The sequence below is a fragment of the Arvicanthis niloticus genome, chromosome 15 (assembly GCF_011762505.2).
Source record: "Arvicanthis niloticus isolate mArvNil1 chromosome 15, mArvNil1.pat.X, whole genome shotgun sequence".
Classification (NCBI taxonomy): domain Eukaryota; kingdom Metazoa; phylum Chordata; class Mammalia; order Rodentia; family Muridae; genus Arvicanthis; species Arvicanthis niloticus.
The window spans coordinates 65,129,374-65,148,314 of NC_047672.1; the positions used below are offsets into that span (position 1 = coordinate 65,129,374).

Genomic DNA, 18,941 nt, shown 5'->3' on the forward strand with positions numbered 1-18,941 from the left:
TATTTTGAGAGCATACAAATAATCACTTACTCTTTAGTATATGTATATCATATACTAAAGAAACAAGGCATGCAGTTATCCTGGATGCTGAGACAGTTGCTGATGGTGGTAATGTATTCCCTCTCTTCAATGGCTCTGCTGTGACACACCTACTACCACAGACCGTACTTGACTTCATCAGTGATCACAGTTTGTACTTTTGTCACCAGAACATTTCAACTATGTCAATCAGGAATATTGGTATCAGTAGCACTTCCTGGTTCTTAGTAGAGCAGAAATCTGGAGTCTGAAAAGCTCCAGAGCTTGAGGAAGGCCCTTGCTAAACACTGGTTTTTCTGTTTTGTTTTGTTCTAGGTGCTAATTTACTAAATAATGTGCCAATTATTCAGCTCATCACAAAGGGAGCTATGAGTTTTAAACTAATTTCTATATTTATTATATTTTAAGTAGGAGAAATGTCTCTACCTTGAGTACTTGGATTTAAAAATTACTTACAATAATTAAAAGTTCTGTTTTTTTTTTCTTTTTTGTTTTTGTTTGTTTTGGTTTTGTATTTCTCTTTTTCTCAGTTTTTCAATTCTCCTAGTTTCTATGACTTTTTAACCTTTACAAGCCATAACATTTACCCTAATAAGAAACAAATCTCTACTTTAAATAATTTTCTTATAAAAAATCAGTAAAAAATGTTTGCAGAACGCTCTCAGAGCTTTTAAAGTAGAAAGTACATAGATAGTTATTTTCATAACCCTATGATGATTTGAAGAGAAGCTTATGAAGGATAACTAATAGGTGTTCCCCAGAAATAAATGTTTTTTGTTTCACTGATATAAAGTATTTTTAATAGTTTAATCCAAAATTTATTGATGACTCTAGCATAATAAAGGATTGGCAGAGACTGTGATGACTGTTTACATATAAATTAATATGCATATGAAAGAGAAAAATTAGGGTGTGAGTGTCAGTATTACATATTTGATGGCTCACAGTGAATTGGTGGCGTGGGGGTGGGTGGGTTGTTTCCCAGATCTTAGTAGAACTTAAAGGTACACTCAGCCTTCAACAGGAGTCTGAGCTTCCCCTCATTATCCTCTACCTTCTGACTACTGGGAGGGCTGCCTCCATAAGAGCTGTGGCCTGCAGGGACTAAAAGGAGATCATATTTCACTCTAAGCAGTGTTTATCATTTATGATTCTAAGATTGTTACTAGTCTTTTGTTTTTGAAAAAGGACACAGTCATATTTTCATGAGGTGTAGAAGGGAGTTGGATGAAAAGTCATCTAATGGTATTTTTTTTCTCAAATCTTTAGGAAAGGGTAAATTGGGCTCTGAATTAGACCTTTGTCCTTATGGGAATAAATGTCTGTATGTCTTTGACTGTGCTGTAGAATCTTCACTGACTATTGTCCTGTCTAACCTAAAGGTGTGCTTGATTTAATGGGTCCTGGGAGAGCAGGGATTTTTAGCAAACTAGCTGGATTCTTAGCTTTTTTCTGGGGATGTATGAGATGTCCTTAGGGGTCTTAAAGTGAGCCTGGATCACATTATATTTTCCAATTCCAAGATGGTTCACATCAGAAAGCATTTTAAAAATAAAATAGGACAGTTTAGATATGCATTATTTTCTATATAAGATAAAATGGGTTTTGTTGTTGTCCTGTGATACCAAAACAAAGCAACAATTGGTCCTATCAGTTTTTTTGTTTTTGTTTTTTTGTTTTTTTGCCTAAAATTCATATAAAGATACTCAGATTGAGGGTAACTTAAACTTGCTTTAAACATCAATGATACCTTCATTTTCCCCCTGATTTTATGTGTTATATATAGAAAGTTATTCTTCAAGCCTGACAACCTAAGTTTGATTCCTTAGATTCACATAGTAAAATGAAAGACTGGATTCCCACAAATTATCCTCTGACCTACACATGGAAAGTACACAAAGTTGTGCCCACTTGCATGCACACACACATACACAGACACATGAGCACGTGCATGCACACATGCAGACACCCAGACACACAGACACAAATAAATACATAAAACTTCAAGTAAAATGTAACTTTAAAAATTCAACAAACTTATACTCAAGTTTTAAAATGACATGTGACTGACTTCAATTGCTCAATTAATTGTGAGAATTGTCCTCTCAAAAGCTAAAATACACTGTTACAGACAAAATGTATAATTTGACAACAAACCTAGTAAATTATTTTCCCTGTGCTTAAAGTGCCTGGCAAAACACCATCGTTTCTTTAGATATTCATTGCTTTGGCTCTCACTGGTTTCCAGCATCCTCCTCTCCCAATCTATTTTCCATTCTGTTGTAAAGACGTCTTATTCTTGGTAAGCCAGCACACTTCATAATCAGAGTATTTATTCTAATTATAGAGGAAGGGCATGGCTGGGAACTCCATATGAGTGTTCTCAGCAGCCCTCTGCCAAGCAAAGGCACAAAATAAACAAACACCAATTTTGTTACTTTGTTACTTCATTTACTTAATTTCCTACTCTATTTTCTTTCTTCATTTCCCCCCAGTACTAGATATTGATAATTGTGCATTCTAAACATGCTCCCGTTGAGTTATATTCAAAGCCCCTTGTTGATCCTTGAATACATATTTCTGGGTTTTCCTGAGTTTTCTGATTTGTCTTTAAATTAAAAAAAAACTTAGATAACACTAAAATGAATAAGTTCCAATATGACTGTTCCTTTTCCAGGTTTGTGTGTGTTTGTGTGTTGTGTGTGTGTGTTGTGTTGTGTGTGTGTTGTGTGTGTGTGTGTGTGTGTGTGTGTGTGTAAAGTGCTCAAAAATGCAGTGCCCTCATTGTTCATTGCCAGAAGTGACAGATCCTCTGGACTTAGAATTACAAGAGGTTGAGGACTGTTCTACATGGGTGCTGGGAACTGACCTTCAATAATTTAGAAGAGCAGTGTATACTCTGAGACAATCTTCCCAGCCCAAACATGTTTTTTTCCAATAAAGTAATTTTGTCAATGAATGAATGAATGAATGAATACAATATACTGTATAGTGCAAGCATGTTAGAATGGAAACAATGAAACATGGAGTTAAAACATTCTATATCTTTCTGTAACCAAAGCTCAGCATTAGAACCATTCAGTTAAATAAGGTTGTTTTATAAGATTGCCCTTGTGTGGACATATGCAACAGATAAAGCATGAGTGGATGACTTATCATTTAATTTTTCATATGTGAATTATTTCCAACAGATTTACTACCAGAAAATATAAGATACAATTTGTACATGTCAGAGAACATGTTTTCTTATAGCCATGTAAAATCTAGTTATTTGAAGACACACTGAAACAGATGCTCTGTTGCATGTAAATTATTGGTCAGGAGTAACTAACAAATTAGATTTTCCACTTCATGAAGCAGGCAGACACACTTGTTGCTGCTGATGACACACAACCCCTGTGCACTCGAACTCAACACACCTGTGATACAGTAACAGACTAAACACACAACCCCTGTGCACTGGAACTCAACACACACATGATACAGTAACAGACTAGACACCTGACTTAAAAAGAAGGAGATAAAGATTGAGGAGAGAGATCTAAGAATCCAAACCAAGATTTTGATCTCTCTTTTGATAAATTCTCTCAGCATACATGCAATCATGCACACAGGGACACACACACATATATATACAAATGTGAATTTTCACATCAAACTAACTTTAATTCTCAAAAAAAGACCAACTGTCTTCTACAGAAAATAAGTGACCAATATTAGTGCATAGATGCATTACCATATTTTTCAACATAAAAATATTCAGTAAACTTATTTAATATTTCATTTAAAATGTTTTTAGTCATAAATAAAAATTAATGATATGTTACTTATTTTGAATTTTAAAAAATGTTTTAATGTTTATTTTTTGTCATTATCTACATGCCAAAAACTAATCAATAACAAGATATGATATCAAAAATCGATTCTTTCCTAAAATGTGCCTCTAAATTTAGTCACAAGAACATTGAACTTAGGGCCAGTTGAAACATGTTTACTCTTGACTTCGGAAGCTCTTTGTGGCTCAAACAGTTATGCTCTCTCTAAATAGTCAGACTTCAGTTGAAGGTCCAGATCTCAAATCTCATGACTATCTAATTAGCTACTTCTTCTACTCCTGATTTGATTGTATGGTACTGTGACAACCTTTATTTCTAATGCATGTTTTTAATATTATTCTTTAATATTATAATCATGTTCTTTGATGCTAGAATTATAATATGCTGATTTTCATAGTTTTGTAGGTCTTCACACAGAAGCTGCCTTTGGCATAGGATTTATCCACAACCAAAAGTACATCCACAACCATTATATACATATATTATATTATATTATATTATATTATATTATATTATGTTATATTATATTATATTCTTGTAGTGTACTGGCTATCCACAGCCCATTCCTACTCTGTATTTTAATTTAAGCAATGGTGGACATCAGAAAAAAAAAGCAATAAATACATGCTAACTTACAAGCCCTTCAGGAGAGAAGAAGATGGCTTCTAATTTTCCCCTGAATCACAAGAATGGGAAAAATAAGTCAGAAGCAGGAAGGAGCAACTCAGATTTGCAGAAGAGTAAAATGGCCTCTTGAATGGTGCGGAGGCATAAGAACAGCCATAAAACATGGTAGCAAGGGAAAATTAGATGCTATAACTTCTGTCAGCACTGAGGCAAAGGAGCTGGGTGTCGGCGCTGTGATTTGTTTTGTTTTAATAAAAGTAATTACTTTTTTAAAATTAAGCTCTGGTTAATTTATATGCTGGTGACTTGAAGAGTATATTAAAGTTGTAAGAAACATTAAAGAGCCAGCGGTGTTTCCACTGCTGTACATTGATGCCAAGTCCCTCTAGCAGGAAGGAATTCTCAAAAATTTGGGCTAAATAATTATTACATTAAAAATTAGCCATCATTTGTAAGTCATTAAGGCTTTTTAAATTGTGAATATGACCTTTGAAATTAACATCTAACTAATAGGGAAAACTAGTCTGTAGTTTGACAGAGAACATAGTCTTATTTGCTTTGTTCTGTATACTGTTATTACATTTATTTATTTGAGCTTTTGTTGCATTTCAAAAAGTAAAATATGCTCCAAGTAATACTTATTGAGACATGTACTTTGGTTGTGGATAAATTCTATGCCACAGGCAGCTTCTGGGGGAAGACCTACAAAACTATGGAAAACAGTGCATTCTAACTCTAGCATTAAAGATAAAGTGGTAAATTAGCTTCAGATATTAGGGTACTCGGTTATATTGAGGAAGTCTGCTTCCCTTGGCTGTTGAGTCAGAACACTCAGGTGAGGGGCTACAATGACTCTTGTAAAGTGATTTTACTCTATATGAGTAAGGGTGGAAAAGACAGAGCACTTAGTCAATGAAGAGTATTCTAACCGTTGAGTTGATTTGAAATAATCTCATGTTCATAAATATTCTTGCCTATTTTGAATGTCGATATACATAGGCAGTATTGATGAGTGAATAAAACAAACAAAGCATGAGTTTAGAGAATTTCCATAGCCTGGATTACACAGATAAGTTCTGTGGGCAACATTTTTGGCAATTAATATGGTTTCTGGGTTCTTGGGTTTGTGTTTATATGAATAAAGTTGATTGTTTAAAAAGTTGCTCTTCCCTTCAAGGTGTGTGGCAAAGGCAGACAGTTCTGTGAGTTTAAGGCTAGTCTGATCTACAGAGTGAGTTCCAGGATAACGAGGACTACACACACACACACATCTATCTTGAAATGAATAAACAAACATCAAAGGCAAAAAATGGGGGAGGGCTGCTATTACTTCCTATTACTGTGGTGTCCAGAAGCAGGCTTTATTCCATACTCTTAAATATTTAGAAATATCTGATGATGTCTCTCTTACTGGAGACAAGTTACTGGGTACTAAGTGATTAAGTCATCAATACTTGAATTTGTATATTCTATTCGTATGAGTTTCTTCTTTCTTTCGTTTTCAGGAAAATGATCTTACTCTAAGTCAGTCTGAGATCTGTCTTCTTTCTTCCCTTCTGTGCAAAACTTGCTTTTGCTATATGGATCTCAGATGTCATCGTCTCTTTCTCCTTCTCCTCTTCCTCCTCTTCCTCCTCCTCTTCCTCCTTTTTCTTCTCTTCTTTCTTCTCCTCCTCCTATTCCTCCCACTTCTTTATTTATCAGTTATTCCTTCTGCAGATAAGATCTTGCAGAAAGACATCTTTCAAGTCAGCATATTCAACACTATATATATATATATATATATATATATATATATATATATATATATATATATGGAATGAAAGATATAGAAATGAATGAAAGAAAAGAGGAGAGAGGGATAAATATCTGTTTAGTCCTTATTAGCAAGGGCATGAATTTAAGTAGAATTTGGTTGTACATTCCATTGTCTTAGGACTTTGAAAAGTAGAGCTGATCTTACTTTCTTCCCCAGCCCCTCTTCTTCCCTACGCTGCTGGGTCACATTTCAGTGAGCAATTTTCTTCCATCTGACTGAAAGCATGAAGTGGGGAGAAGGAGGATTTTACAGGCTGGTTGTTATTTTGACTTGGACATATACTCTACAAGCTTTAATGACTTTTTAAAAAAACATCTTGCTGGGAAGTCCCTGTTCTACAGACTTTTCCCCTTACACTTTGGCAATAGATGTCTTTCTCATGAAGCACATTAGATGTATTGTGAAATAGTTTTGCCATCACTCTGACTTCACTCAACTTATTTATTAATTAATATAAAAGGTAACACAATATATAATGTGTGTGCATGTGTGTGTGTGTGTGTGTGTGTGTGTGTGTGTGTGTGCATGTTTGTTCTGTGTATAATTAGAATGACTTCTGGCCTAATTCTGGGGCTACTCTCTAGATTTAACTCTACATATTTCATCTATGGATATTTTATCAGTAATTTTATAGGCATAGATATTTTATAAGATTTTTTTCAAGAGTAAAGAGGTTGTAGATGAAACATCTATGATTTACCATTTTGTTTAATAATTCTATATGATCTGGAATATATGGAGTTTTGTACTAGTATTTCAAGATTTTTGTCAAAAATTTAAAGTATCCTTATATTTCATGTAGTTAATATTTTGTTCAGGTGCATCTTCATCTTTTATGTATATTTTCCTTGCTTCTTGTGTTCTTGTCTCTCTGTGCATCCCTCCCCTTCCCCTGAGATGCAAGGAAGAAGACAGATTAAACATGTTGTTATCTTAGTCATCTCTTGCCAGTATAAAGTATATGTGTTTTGTGGAAAGAGTCCTCTGGGGTCAATGCATTTGCTGTGTAAACCAAGAGAGGAAGTTCAGTTAGAAGAAAGCTACAATTATTCAAGGAAATGTTATGGGGAGTTAAACTAAGACACTGGCAATGCATTTGTAAGCAAGAGCAAACACAGGACAAATTACTGTGTTAAGTAAAACTGCAGTGATAGATTGCATCTGGGGATGATGAAGCAGCTCTGGCTTGCGTGGATCTTTGTGGATGAGTGATCCTTGCAACTGCCTTAAAACAGGCAGAATGTTGGTGATGTCAGTAATAGAAAGAACAAAAGGAGTGAGTTCTGTTTAAATCGTCCAGAGTTTAAGATGTTTGTGCAACATCTAAACAGAGGTTTCTAGTAAGCCTTTGTTTGGCCTTGGGAGGGTAATCTGCCTTACAAGGTATACATTTGAGTCACATCAAAATATTGCTCATGTTAAAATGCATAGTTGTAGATAAAATTGACCACAGAGTTTCTTCTTTGTAAAACGAGCGAGCACAGGGTAGATACAGTAATATAAATATTTAAGAGGCTGTTAACTAAAGTGATGTGATAGAAAGAAGAAACCAAACATCCCACTCGTTAGCTTTTAATATACTCCAAAACTCAGTCTTTTTAAAGACAGTGAAGGAAAATAGAAAGAGCCTGACCTCTCATGTCAGATGGAAGTAGATATCCTCACTTTCTGTCATACTTGTTATGTGATCTAGAATATTCTTAGTAGGCTAGCTGAAATGAATCCTTTTCTGAGTAGAAAAAAAATAATAATTCTGCCTTACAGCATTGTTCGGTATGAATTAATATTTCTTTTAACAGCTTTGGTCTACTAGACACTGTTAGTGTCTTTTTTTTTCTTCTTGTATCACATGGTCTTTATTCTCTTCTTATACCATATGGTCTTTATTCATGTCCTGTATTTACCGTGTTTCATTATTCCTCTTCTATTATGGTCCTGTTTTTGAGGTCAGGTTTAATTGACTAGCTTATTTTCCAAGGATTATTTCTTGCTAAGCATTATTACTTCTTTTCTTCCTGGACTCCTTACCACTTGGTATGGTTTACTTTTATTGTTTATTATTTACTTTCTACATTCCCAAAGGATATCTTTCTGCATTTTTATCAAGGTTCTGCTGCTTGGCATATTCTACATACTTCTTGGCTGATGTGTTATACCTACAAGAAACTATATATATATATTCACTGAATTATGATAATCACTATTAAATATAGAGAAGCAAATAATTGTGTCACATTGGAACTAGTAGAAACAGACAGGAACAGAGGACTGCCATCCTTGGAATCTATGAGTCAGAAAGATGAACTGTGAGTTCCAGTCCAGCCTGATCTACAGGTTATCATCATCATCAACAACAACAACAACAACAACAATAGTAATACTACATTTCAAAAAATCTTATCATTAATAGTCCATTTCTTGATGCCTTAAAAGGACTCGAGCATTGTAACATTCATCTCCTGCTCTAAGGTTTGAGATGCTTGCTGTTTGCATATAGTATGGGATCCAGAATCACAGCTGCCAGTCCCAGGTTAGAAATGACCTTTCACTCTCAAGGCTCTACTGAGAACAGCTAGGACCTTTCTTAGGTGTGTAATTTGAGTTTTTTAAAGATGATTATTCATGCCATCCACAAATATATATTTAGTAACTAGCAGAGAAGGGTTTTGATATAGCTTCAGTGGGATAAAGAAACAAGTTGAAGGGATTTGAAACAAATTATATTAGGCAAAGAGAGTAAGATTGTTGTTTCCAGATGTCATATACCTTAGTCAAGTAAGTTTGCTTCTGATTATGTTAGGTAAATATGCATATTTTGATGCTTGTTACTTTTAAAATTAGAAGATAGTTTTTGAAACATATTCGAGAAATACTTTCCTAATTTATAAATTGAGAATATGTACTTAGAATCACCTGTGAAATAAAAGGATATATATTGGATCAATCTATGCAATGAAAAAAAATTCAGTGACAGAAATGTTTTTCTCCACAAAGTTTATATTTTAGAAGTGTTGGCCACCAAGAGTCTGAGGAAAGGATCTGCAAACAGGAAAGTTTTAAACTCTAATACTTAATAACATAAAATTCCAAAGTGAAAACCAAGAAAACTGATAATAGTAGACACTAGCACTTTGTTTTGTTTTCTCAAGAAGCATAAGAAAAAAGTTGAAAGACAAAGTAAGGAAGAGAAAGAAGAGGAGGAGGAGTATCTATGTAACTCTGAAATGTAGGCTGCGAACTTGTTTAACCTCTCTGAACTTCACAATATTTACAAATATCTAGAGGTGGTCATCATTTAAAGTGTTTTGGCATTTTATAGACCCAGCCTCTGATGGTTTTTAAAAGGAGTGTTTGTTGTAAGAAAAGGACAAAGTTTAAGTCATAGGAACAGTCCATGAGCCTAAAAGCATCAATGAATACAAGCACTTCATTTGAGTCTAGCATCTTGTGGGGTCCTGCTATCCTTCCTGCTATAAAACATGGAGGAGGTAGAAATAGAAGTGGAGGGAGGGAGGAGGGAAGAGAATGAATTGGTTAGAAATGCACAAGGAGAAAAACAACCAATGTGAAAGAGCAGCAAACTGGTCCTGTATCCCACTAAAAGAAGCTGAAATCTGGCCAGTCTTGAATGTTTGGATGAATAGTCACTTCACTACCTTTCTCAGAATTTGACTCAGTCATTGAAATGTGGATATAAATTATGGTTTTATTCTAAATATACCAAGAATGCAAAGAAACTATATATTTTATTACAGAGAGATGAATCATCATGTAGAAGTTTAAGATAAATTACCCATTTTGTATGACATGTGGTAAAACATTAAGGAATGAAAGTTTATAAAATTATATTTCCATATCTTAAGTAATGGTTGATAGTGATTTTGTTTTATAACTATTTTCTGTTCATTTTTTCTTTTTCAAATTAATCACAAGAAAATCTGTGATAGCTAAGGGTGTGGGAAAGCAAATTGGAACACTTATAAACAAAAAGGAGGTGGAGTAAATAACCCAGTTTCTTGTGCCATAGGGATCTGAAGTACATTCTGATGGCAGACAGAGTGTAGTCTCTTAGTTTGCTCTGTGCAAATTAATCTACAATTTTGGGATTTCAAACACTACTTTTAAGTTTTTAAAAAAGCATGTAATTTATCCAGAACCAATCATAATGCTGCTTAAAATGATATAAATTAATTTTCCTGCCAAGATATAGTCCCTTATTTCTTTATTCCTGTTGTCTATATTGTTCTGATTCACAATGTTGATAGTACTACTCACTGGGTGCAGACTCTATGAAGTTAAATCCGTGTATTCTTTACTATAATGTTTGCCAAATCGTTGACAATATATCATTTGCTGAAAATATGGAAAATGAATTACTTGTTTAAACTTACTTGTCAAATATACAAAAGAAATCTTTGATTATAATCTTTCAATTGCTTCTCAATATGGCGAGCACATTTTGAAGTAGAAGTGATGTTTCACAATGATACTGAGATATAGCCCTAATAATTAATTCCACTCACTATAAAAACTGTAGTCTACACAGATGTGTTGTGGTCACACTAACACCTTCAAATACATGTTGTTTTAAAAACGCCATCAGTTGCTCTGTGATAAAGTGTGAGCACCTGTAAGACGTGAAAAGGTAGAGGAATGTTGAACAGCATCTCACATTACAGAAGATTTGTTTTGGCTCCAATACCAGTTTATGTCACTGTAAAGTTTCACAGAAATGAAGAAGGAATAGCCTGGCTTTTGCAGAAGGAAATTCAGAATTGAAAATACTTACCATTGATAGCATATAGTATGTTGACATCTAAGAAAATCAAAATCATAAATTTAAACAAAGACAATATTGAAAATGAGATTGAATGGAAGAAAGGTGTTTGATTTGAACCCAGGAAGTAGTGTCGAAGGTTCATGTTTACCACTTCATAGAGGTCACAAAAAGATTCTTTTCTAATTTGCATATCTTTGCCAAAGGTTTTTATTAGAGTACATTTAGGAAAAATGGATTGATACAAAAATAAGTATATTTTAGAACAATAGAAAAAACTTCTACCAAGGAAAATATTCTTTTTTAATGAACTGAATTCACAGGTTCATTTTTAAATGTGTAGTTTGTTTCCAGGGTGATTTCATATATAAGCTACCAAAAGCGTAACTCTATATGTAGAAATGCATGATTCTTGCCAAACTTATATTCAGCTAGTAACATAGTTTTCAGTTGGAAGGATCTCTTCATTGTTTAAAATTACAGTGTACAAAGTCATTTTTATTATTTAGACTTGATGGTATAAAAGATGACAAAATACTTCATTGTTCTTAAAATGAATATACAAATTCTATATATTTAATATTATATACCTTAGCATTAGTATACAATATTTCATGCCTCTATCACTTATTCCTTCCCTATATAAAATTACCAGTACCTGACATAGTTTGAATATTGTATCTTGAAAACCTCTTGTGTTGAAGCATTAGTCGCCAGGAGGTCAAGCCATGCATTGAGAAGTGCAGAATTGGACTTAATCAGTACGTTAATTTATTGATGGACTTATAATGTCAAGGAATTATGTATGGGTTGGGAAATGGGAGGCAGGGACTGGATGTAGGAAAGACATCATTGATGAAATACCTTTGACGGATATGTCTGTTACTCATCCTGTGTGATGCTCTTGGCTTCCCGGCTACCATGAAGTGAACAGCTTCCCATTGCTGTGCCCTTCATTCATGATGACTCTTCCTTGACACAGCCTTAAAAGAAATGAAACCAGTAGAATACAAATTAAAAACTCTGAAACTCTTAGTCCACATGTATCCTCCTTTACTTTGTTTTGCTCAGGCATCTGTTACAGTGATGAAGTGTCTAATACAGAACACTTAGTAAGACAGATGTAAGTGTATTATTTAAAGTATATTCCATATGGATCCTAATTCATTTTTATTAATCATTTTATTCATTTACTTTTAAAATGATATCCCCCTTCCTAGTTACCCTTCTACAAAGCCCCCATCCTATTTCCCTTCTCCCCCCTCCCCTTTGCCTCTATGAGGGTGCTCTTCCACCCACTCACCCACTCCCACCTTACTGCTCTAGTATCCCCCTATGCTGAGGCATCAAGCCTCCACAGGACCAAGGGCCTCCCCTTCCACTGATGTCAGAAAAGGCCATCCTCTGCTACATATGTATCTGGGCTATGGATCCCTCCATTTATAATCTTTGGTTGGTGGTTTAGTCCCTAGGAGCTCTAGCTGGTCCAGTTAGTAGATATTGTTCTTCCTATGGAGTTGTTATCCCCTTCAGCTTCTTCAGTCCTTCCCTAGTTCTTTGAATAACCCCCTGCCCCCGGGGCTCAATTCAATGGTTGGCTATGAATATCTACATCTGTATTCATCAGGTGCTAGAAGAACCTCTCAGGGAACAGCCATACCAGACTCCTGTCAGCAAGCACTTCTTGGCATCAGCAATAATGTCAGGGTTTGGTTTGTGCAGACGGGATAGATCTCTAGGTGAGGAGGTCTCTGGATGACCCTTCCTTCAGTCTCTGTTGCATTTTTTATCCCTGACTTTCCTTTGGAGGGAAACATTTCTGGGTTAATTTTTGAGATGGGTGTGTGGCTCCATCCCTGTGCCTATCTATTGGAGGTGGTCTCTACAAGTTCTATTTCTCTTTTGTTATTTTTTGGCTAAAATCATTGCAGTTGTGGGCCCTAATTTTTAAGATCGGAATACTTATATTTATTTTTACATTATACAGATAATTTTTAATTGAGTATATATTAAATAAACTACTGTTCTATTTTCTTCTTCATAATAACTCTTGGGAGACATATTACTCATCCCATCTTCTATAATACTGAGGTCCAAGGTATGACTAGTTGGTTTTAGTGTGCCTTCCGTATACACAGGAACTCTGGTGATATTTTTTCTCCTATAACAGGGAACTCAAAAGTAACAAGTTGTTTCCTTAATTTCTTATACTTGATACTTCAACCTCTCTCATACACTTTCTATGTGTTTGTAATTAAAATTCATGTTTAGATGACCCTTCCATTGTTTACTGTTTCTTAAAATTTATTTTAGCTGAGCTGACATACTTTTTTGTTTGTTTTTGGTTTTTCAGGACAGGGTTTCTCTGTGTAGCCTTAGCTCTTCTGGAACTCACTCTGTAGATTAGGCTGGCCTCAAACTCAGAGCTCTACCTCCTTTTGCCTTGAAAGTGTTTAGATTAAAGATATGTGCCACAACTGCCTTTTTTAGAGCTTATATTTTAAGTTTGCTTGGGTACCTATAATTTGGACACTCTGGAAATAGGGTATGTTAGGTATGTTATAGTTTTGAAACTTAGAAAGAACAATGAGATAGATTATAAGAGTAGATGCCATTTTTAAGGGAACATGTAGTTGAAGAAGTCACAATGATGTTAAAGAACAAATAGTGTATGAAGGTAGACCATGTGCTCATGCCTTCCCCGGGGACACTGGAAGGTGCAGCAGAATATCATAAGTGAAAATGTCTCTAGCCTGACATAAATAATAAATGTTTGATCTATATTTCCCTGTTGAACTCATATTTTTTATTTTTTATAAAAAAGGGAAGAAACATAGATGAAGCAAGGCAATCTCTAATATGCCAAGGTTTTTTATTTTTCTTTTAAGTTAGGGGTTAAGGAAGAGACAATATTTGGATTGCAGTTTCTTTCTGAGGAAGAATCTATATTTTATAAATCCACATCAAAGTTTATTACTAATTGCATTAAGTATATATTGAAAGAACATGAGACAAAATTAAGGGCACAGTTTGAAACACTGCAGTATTTTCATTACATGAAGATGGTGCAAGAGAGAAAAAAAATGCAGTCAAGAAGTTTATAAAAATTAACACATTTAATAAATTATATGATATCTCTCTATATTTTAGCTCCTAAATATTACAGTGTTTATGTTTTATAGAAAATTAGATGGTCAAAAGACATTAAAATGTCCCAGTAGAACAATCTAAACAACCTAGGGAGTTAAGTGACACATACTCCAAGTTTCCATTAGCTTTTTTACATAGTGTCCATGTAGCTAATGGCTTGCAACAAATAAAACCACTTGAGTCATCACACCATTGAAGAAACATGTGTACAAGGTTCTACTCTGTTGAGAATCAGGCTGATCCAGGACTTTCCCTGAGGCTCTGACATATGGAGATGGAACTTAGTTCCTTGTCTGCAACTAGGTACTTGCTTATCAACGCATGTTATTGCCTGGAACAACGGCTACAGAGGAGCTAGGGTTTCTTCATCCTGAGAACATGACTGTTCCTACCTTGAAGGGCTGTGGTACCAGCCTAGAGGCTTTCAGTAGTTAACCTGTAACTTACTTGAGATATACTGTGTTCCCTTAGTACATTTCTTGATAGCTTCCTGATGACTTTGTCTCATTGTATATTATCTTCTGCTTTGTATGTCTCATTTTCCCTGAAAAGTGTATGTACAATGCTATACTCAGTAATAAAGCATCTTGAAAAAGACATCTTGTGCATGATCTCCCAATTGATCAGTAACTTGCCTATTCTCTTTATTGTCTGATCTCTTGGTCTTTCTTTTGAAAAACCTGCCACAGAAGAAGAACCTCCTGGTCCAGGTCACTAGTCCATGAACATATGAAGATACTCCATTAGACCACTTTCTATCACAAATTTTTTCTTTCCTTTTGTTCTTTAGCCATGGAAATGAGATCAACAAGATGTTTACTATTATTCTAACGTTGAAGAATCATAGGGAAAAGATGGTTTCTGTGAATTTCTTAATAGCATTAAGAATAAGAACTGCCTGCCACTGACAGCAGAACATCAGATTACCATGTACCAGCAGTATGTGTTTATAAAGGACCTCACATTAATAACCACTGTCTTGTTTTGTTACCTTTTAGAAATGTTGGAATCCAACAATGTGATCACTTTCAATGGCTTGGCCAACAGCTCCAGTTATCACACTTTTCTTCTCGATGAGGAACGGAGTAGACTGTATGTTGGAGCAAAGGATCATATATTTTCATTCAACTTGGTGAATATTAAAGATTTTCAAAAGGTATCTTTACTTTAATACATGCACTCTATTTTTAAACACTAAAGTTTTTATGATATTCTATAGCTACTTAGTATCAGGATAGCCTACAAAATTATTTCAAAATTACTTTTCCAGACATATATAAAATGAGTGACAACAATATGCCAGTAGATATAGTAAGCCATATTATCAACAAAGATAAAAGTAATCATAGTACTGTTGATAGTCATTTTAAAAACAAAACAACAATAACAAAAAACCTCTAGCTTATTCTTCCATAAGTATTTATAGATTAAGGTTTTATGCAGAAAAAAATAACATATAATCTGAAATGTTAGAGAAATACATCATAACTTGAGTTTATGAAATATATATATATATGTATATTTGTGTAAGTTGTCCATCTCTCCATATTGTCATCCATCGAGTTGAAAGTTCATCAAGTAATCATATGACGACCTTCTTATGTCTGAACATAGTTTTATTTGAATACAGATACTCTATTCAATTTTATGTTTCTACCACATGTTATGATAGAGATGAGTAATTATAAAACACAACATGTGGCCCATAATGCCTAGAATATTTACAATCATTCATTTTAAATAATAAATTTGCAGCTCCTCATGTAAACTCAAATTTCAGGGCATCACTATTCTTACAAAATTGGTTATTTAGATATCAGAAGGTTGATATTTTTCATAATATTCCTTTAGATTTCTGGCTCATTTCAATCATTCTATGAATTTGTAAACAAACAGAGATTTTAAAAGCAGACAGTATTGTTTTTGCTTCGTCTACATGCTATAACCACAAGTCAACCAAATTTTCTTAGTTTTCAAGCCTTAATTCCCTGAGGAAGCAAGTCTTTCTAGAACAGCTTCCAGGAGAACTCCTGAGTGTGCTTCAGCTAGCATGTTTATTGGCATCTCTGGGTTTGGCTTTGCTCCTTACCACTGAAGGCACTAATGTGGTGTGGAGAACTATTTATGGAGAACACATTGGATGACAACTTCTTAAATGTGGATGAACTGTAAAAAGGTTTGGTTCTGCTTGGAGACATAACTTTAAATGTGTCCTTTTATCATTATTATTACCTAAACATAAAAGTTTATTTACATATATAAAAGCTTCAATTAAGATCCATATTCATAAAGCATTGCAGTTCAAATATATTTTATAGTAAAAATGAGACACTAAATCATAACCAGAGTATATTAATTCTGTTTTATTTTTGAAAGGGGTTATTTCTAAATGTCCTCAGGTGATGACCATGTAATAAGAAAATGTGTCTTTCAAAACTTTTAAATGGTCAAAAAATAAGAAGCATTTTTGTGGATATTTTATACAAAGAAATAATTCTTTAGTGAAGTACAAACTTTGAATATTTGCTATTTTAACTTTAGGATATCATATTTGTTAAAATTATGAGGATAACTTTTGTTATTTTATAAATGTCGTGTGTGTGTGTGTGTGTGTGTGTGTGTGTGTGTGTAGGTAGGTAGAGAGATTAGATAGATAGATAGATAGATGATAGATAGATAGATAGATAGATAGATAGATAGATAGATGATAGATATGCCCACATACTACCTCTAATCATGTAAAATATGTATTTAATACTTTCCTTTAGACACATGTTGTTAACTTTGAAATGAAATAAATTCTGTCTGAATTTTAAAAGAACCAAATCAACACATCAAAATGCTAGAATTTTGTAAGTAAGATAGATCCAAGTGCTTTGTTAATGAGCATGACAACCTGTGTTCTGTTTACAGCACCCACTTAAAGTGCCAGGATCATAAAATAGTCCCACAATCATTGCTCTTGGGAAGTAGAGACAACGGGAACAAGCGACATGCTGCTCAGGCAGTCCAGGCAAATCTATGAGCTCATGCTTCACTGTTGCTACAGTGAAAATAAAAAGGAAAACAATTAAGAAATATACCCAGCATTAGCTTCTAGAGTTCACACTTCTACATACACATCTTCACGTAAACATACACACGTGTAAAGTAGATCATGAAATACTTTAAATAATGGAGTCAGAAACTAAGACATTGGTAGTTAACTAGTTTCACATAAAGAAAAAAAGTAATATGATTATAAAATTATAATATTTGACAGAAGTGAAAAACACAAAATAAGACCAATAATTGTTTAGCAAGAACAATTAAGAACTAGAAAAATGAAAAAATGTGTCTTCTAAGATCAATTTGTTCATATACATATAATATATATGTGAATAAAATTGTTTCATTTTAGCACAACTTAGCTAGCAGTTTGCTATAACATTAAATAAATCTTAGTTTATTATTGGATAGAGAAACACTATATCTTATCCTCAACCACTGTGAACTTCAAATTTAAAAGGTACAACCCCCTGACCTGAACTGCTAACTTGAAGACAGATGGCCATGGGATTGTCCTCTAGAATGTCAAGGTTCAGAGTAATGTTCATTCATAAATACAATCAATGAACTATTTTTAAATGTCTTCAATATGTGACTACATTATGTAGAACAGGTTTTATCTCAGTTTTAATTTAGACATACAAACATATATGTGCAGAAAATCACCTAGAAGAGAAAAAACAAATTAAGGACTTAATAATAAAAAATGATGGTTACCCATTGTATTCTTAAATATCATATTTGTTATATGAACTTGAAATGCATTTCTCCAGGAATCATATGTTATTTCAATGACTCCTAAACTCTTGTTTATAAGTATGCTACACTTGGGGTTCCAATTCCCTGGGTTGAAATCTCAATCTTTACCTGAGCTTGTGACCATTCACAGTGAATTATCTTGAGGCTTCAAATGAATGGTAATCAATCATCCTGAGGCTCAAAGCTTTCCAGCACATATAAATAATAAACTGCCACTGACTCTGGAGTTTTATTTAATGTATGACATTTCCCCCTGGAAATTAACAAATATAACTAGAAGAGAAAACTGATGGAGAAATAATATGTTGTTCTACCCAGTGGAGAAAAAAAAAAACTATTAAAATTAAAACCCATGGAAAATTTGGGGGATTTGGAACTTGGAAAATTTTATACTAAAATTTGAACGAGAATATTTATATTGCTATTATAGAGAAAATATATTCAACTGTCTGAGCCACCATCAGTAACATCATGGTTCTTCTACTGTGACTGGATCCATATGAATAAAAGTCCCAGAAAGTCTTTCAGCTTCCCAAGTAGTAGGACTATAGCTAATAAACACCATGGCCACGCCCAGTCAAAGAAGCAGTTTTACAAATATGGATTTTACTTTGTTTCCACTTTCATCATCTCAAAACATATGTTGTGATTTTTAAATATTTCTTATTTTCACATGGAGAAAGAAAGAGGGTAATGAAGAAAGAGGTTACTTTATGAACTGTATTTTCCAAACATTTCAGCTCTCACCCTTTTATTGCCATGTTCGGATTTAGTTCAGAAAGATGTATTTGGAGTACACTAGTGTTAAATTTTCAGAATCGTTATTTCATGATAAATACTGAGAAATTTAAAAGAATGGAAGTCGTGTTCTTTGCAAATTCTCACC

At 33.9% G+C, this 18,941-nt stretch overlaps 1 protein-coding gene across 4 annotated transcripts in view; it reads left to right on the forward strand.

Annotated features, from left to right (window-relative positions):
• Sema3a (semaphorin 3A) overlaps nucleotides 1-18,941 on the forward strand; it is a 447,300-nt gene that overhangs the window by 281,990 nt on the left and 146,369 nt on the right. For all 4 annotated transcript variants that reach the window (XR_013103905.1, XM_076913127.1, XM_034519468.2 and 1 more), the window contains one exon: nucleotides 15,247-15,404. Coding sequence is in view for 3 of the 4 variants with exons in the window: in XM_076913127.1 (XP_076769242.1) it covers nucleotides 15,247-15,404 (158 nt within the window). In the remaining variant the exon portion in view is untranslated. The remainder of the gene's footprint in view (nucleotides 1-15,246; nucleotides 15,405-18,941) is intronic.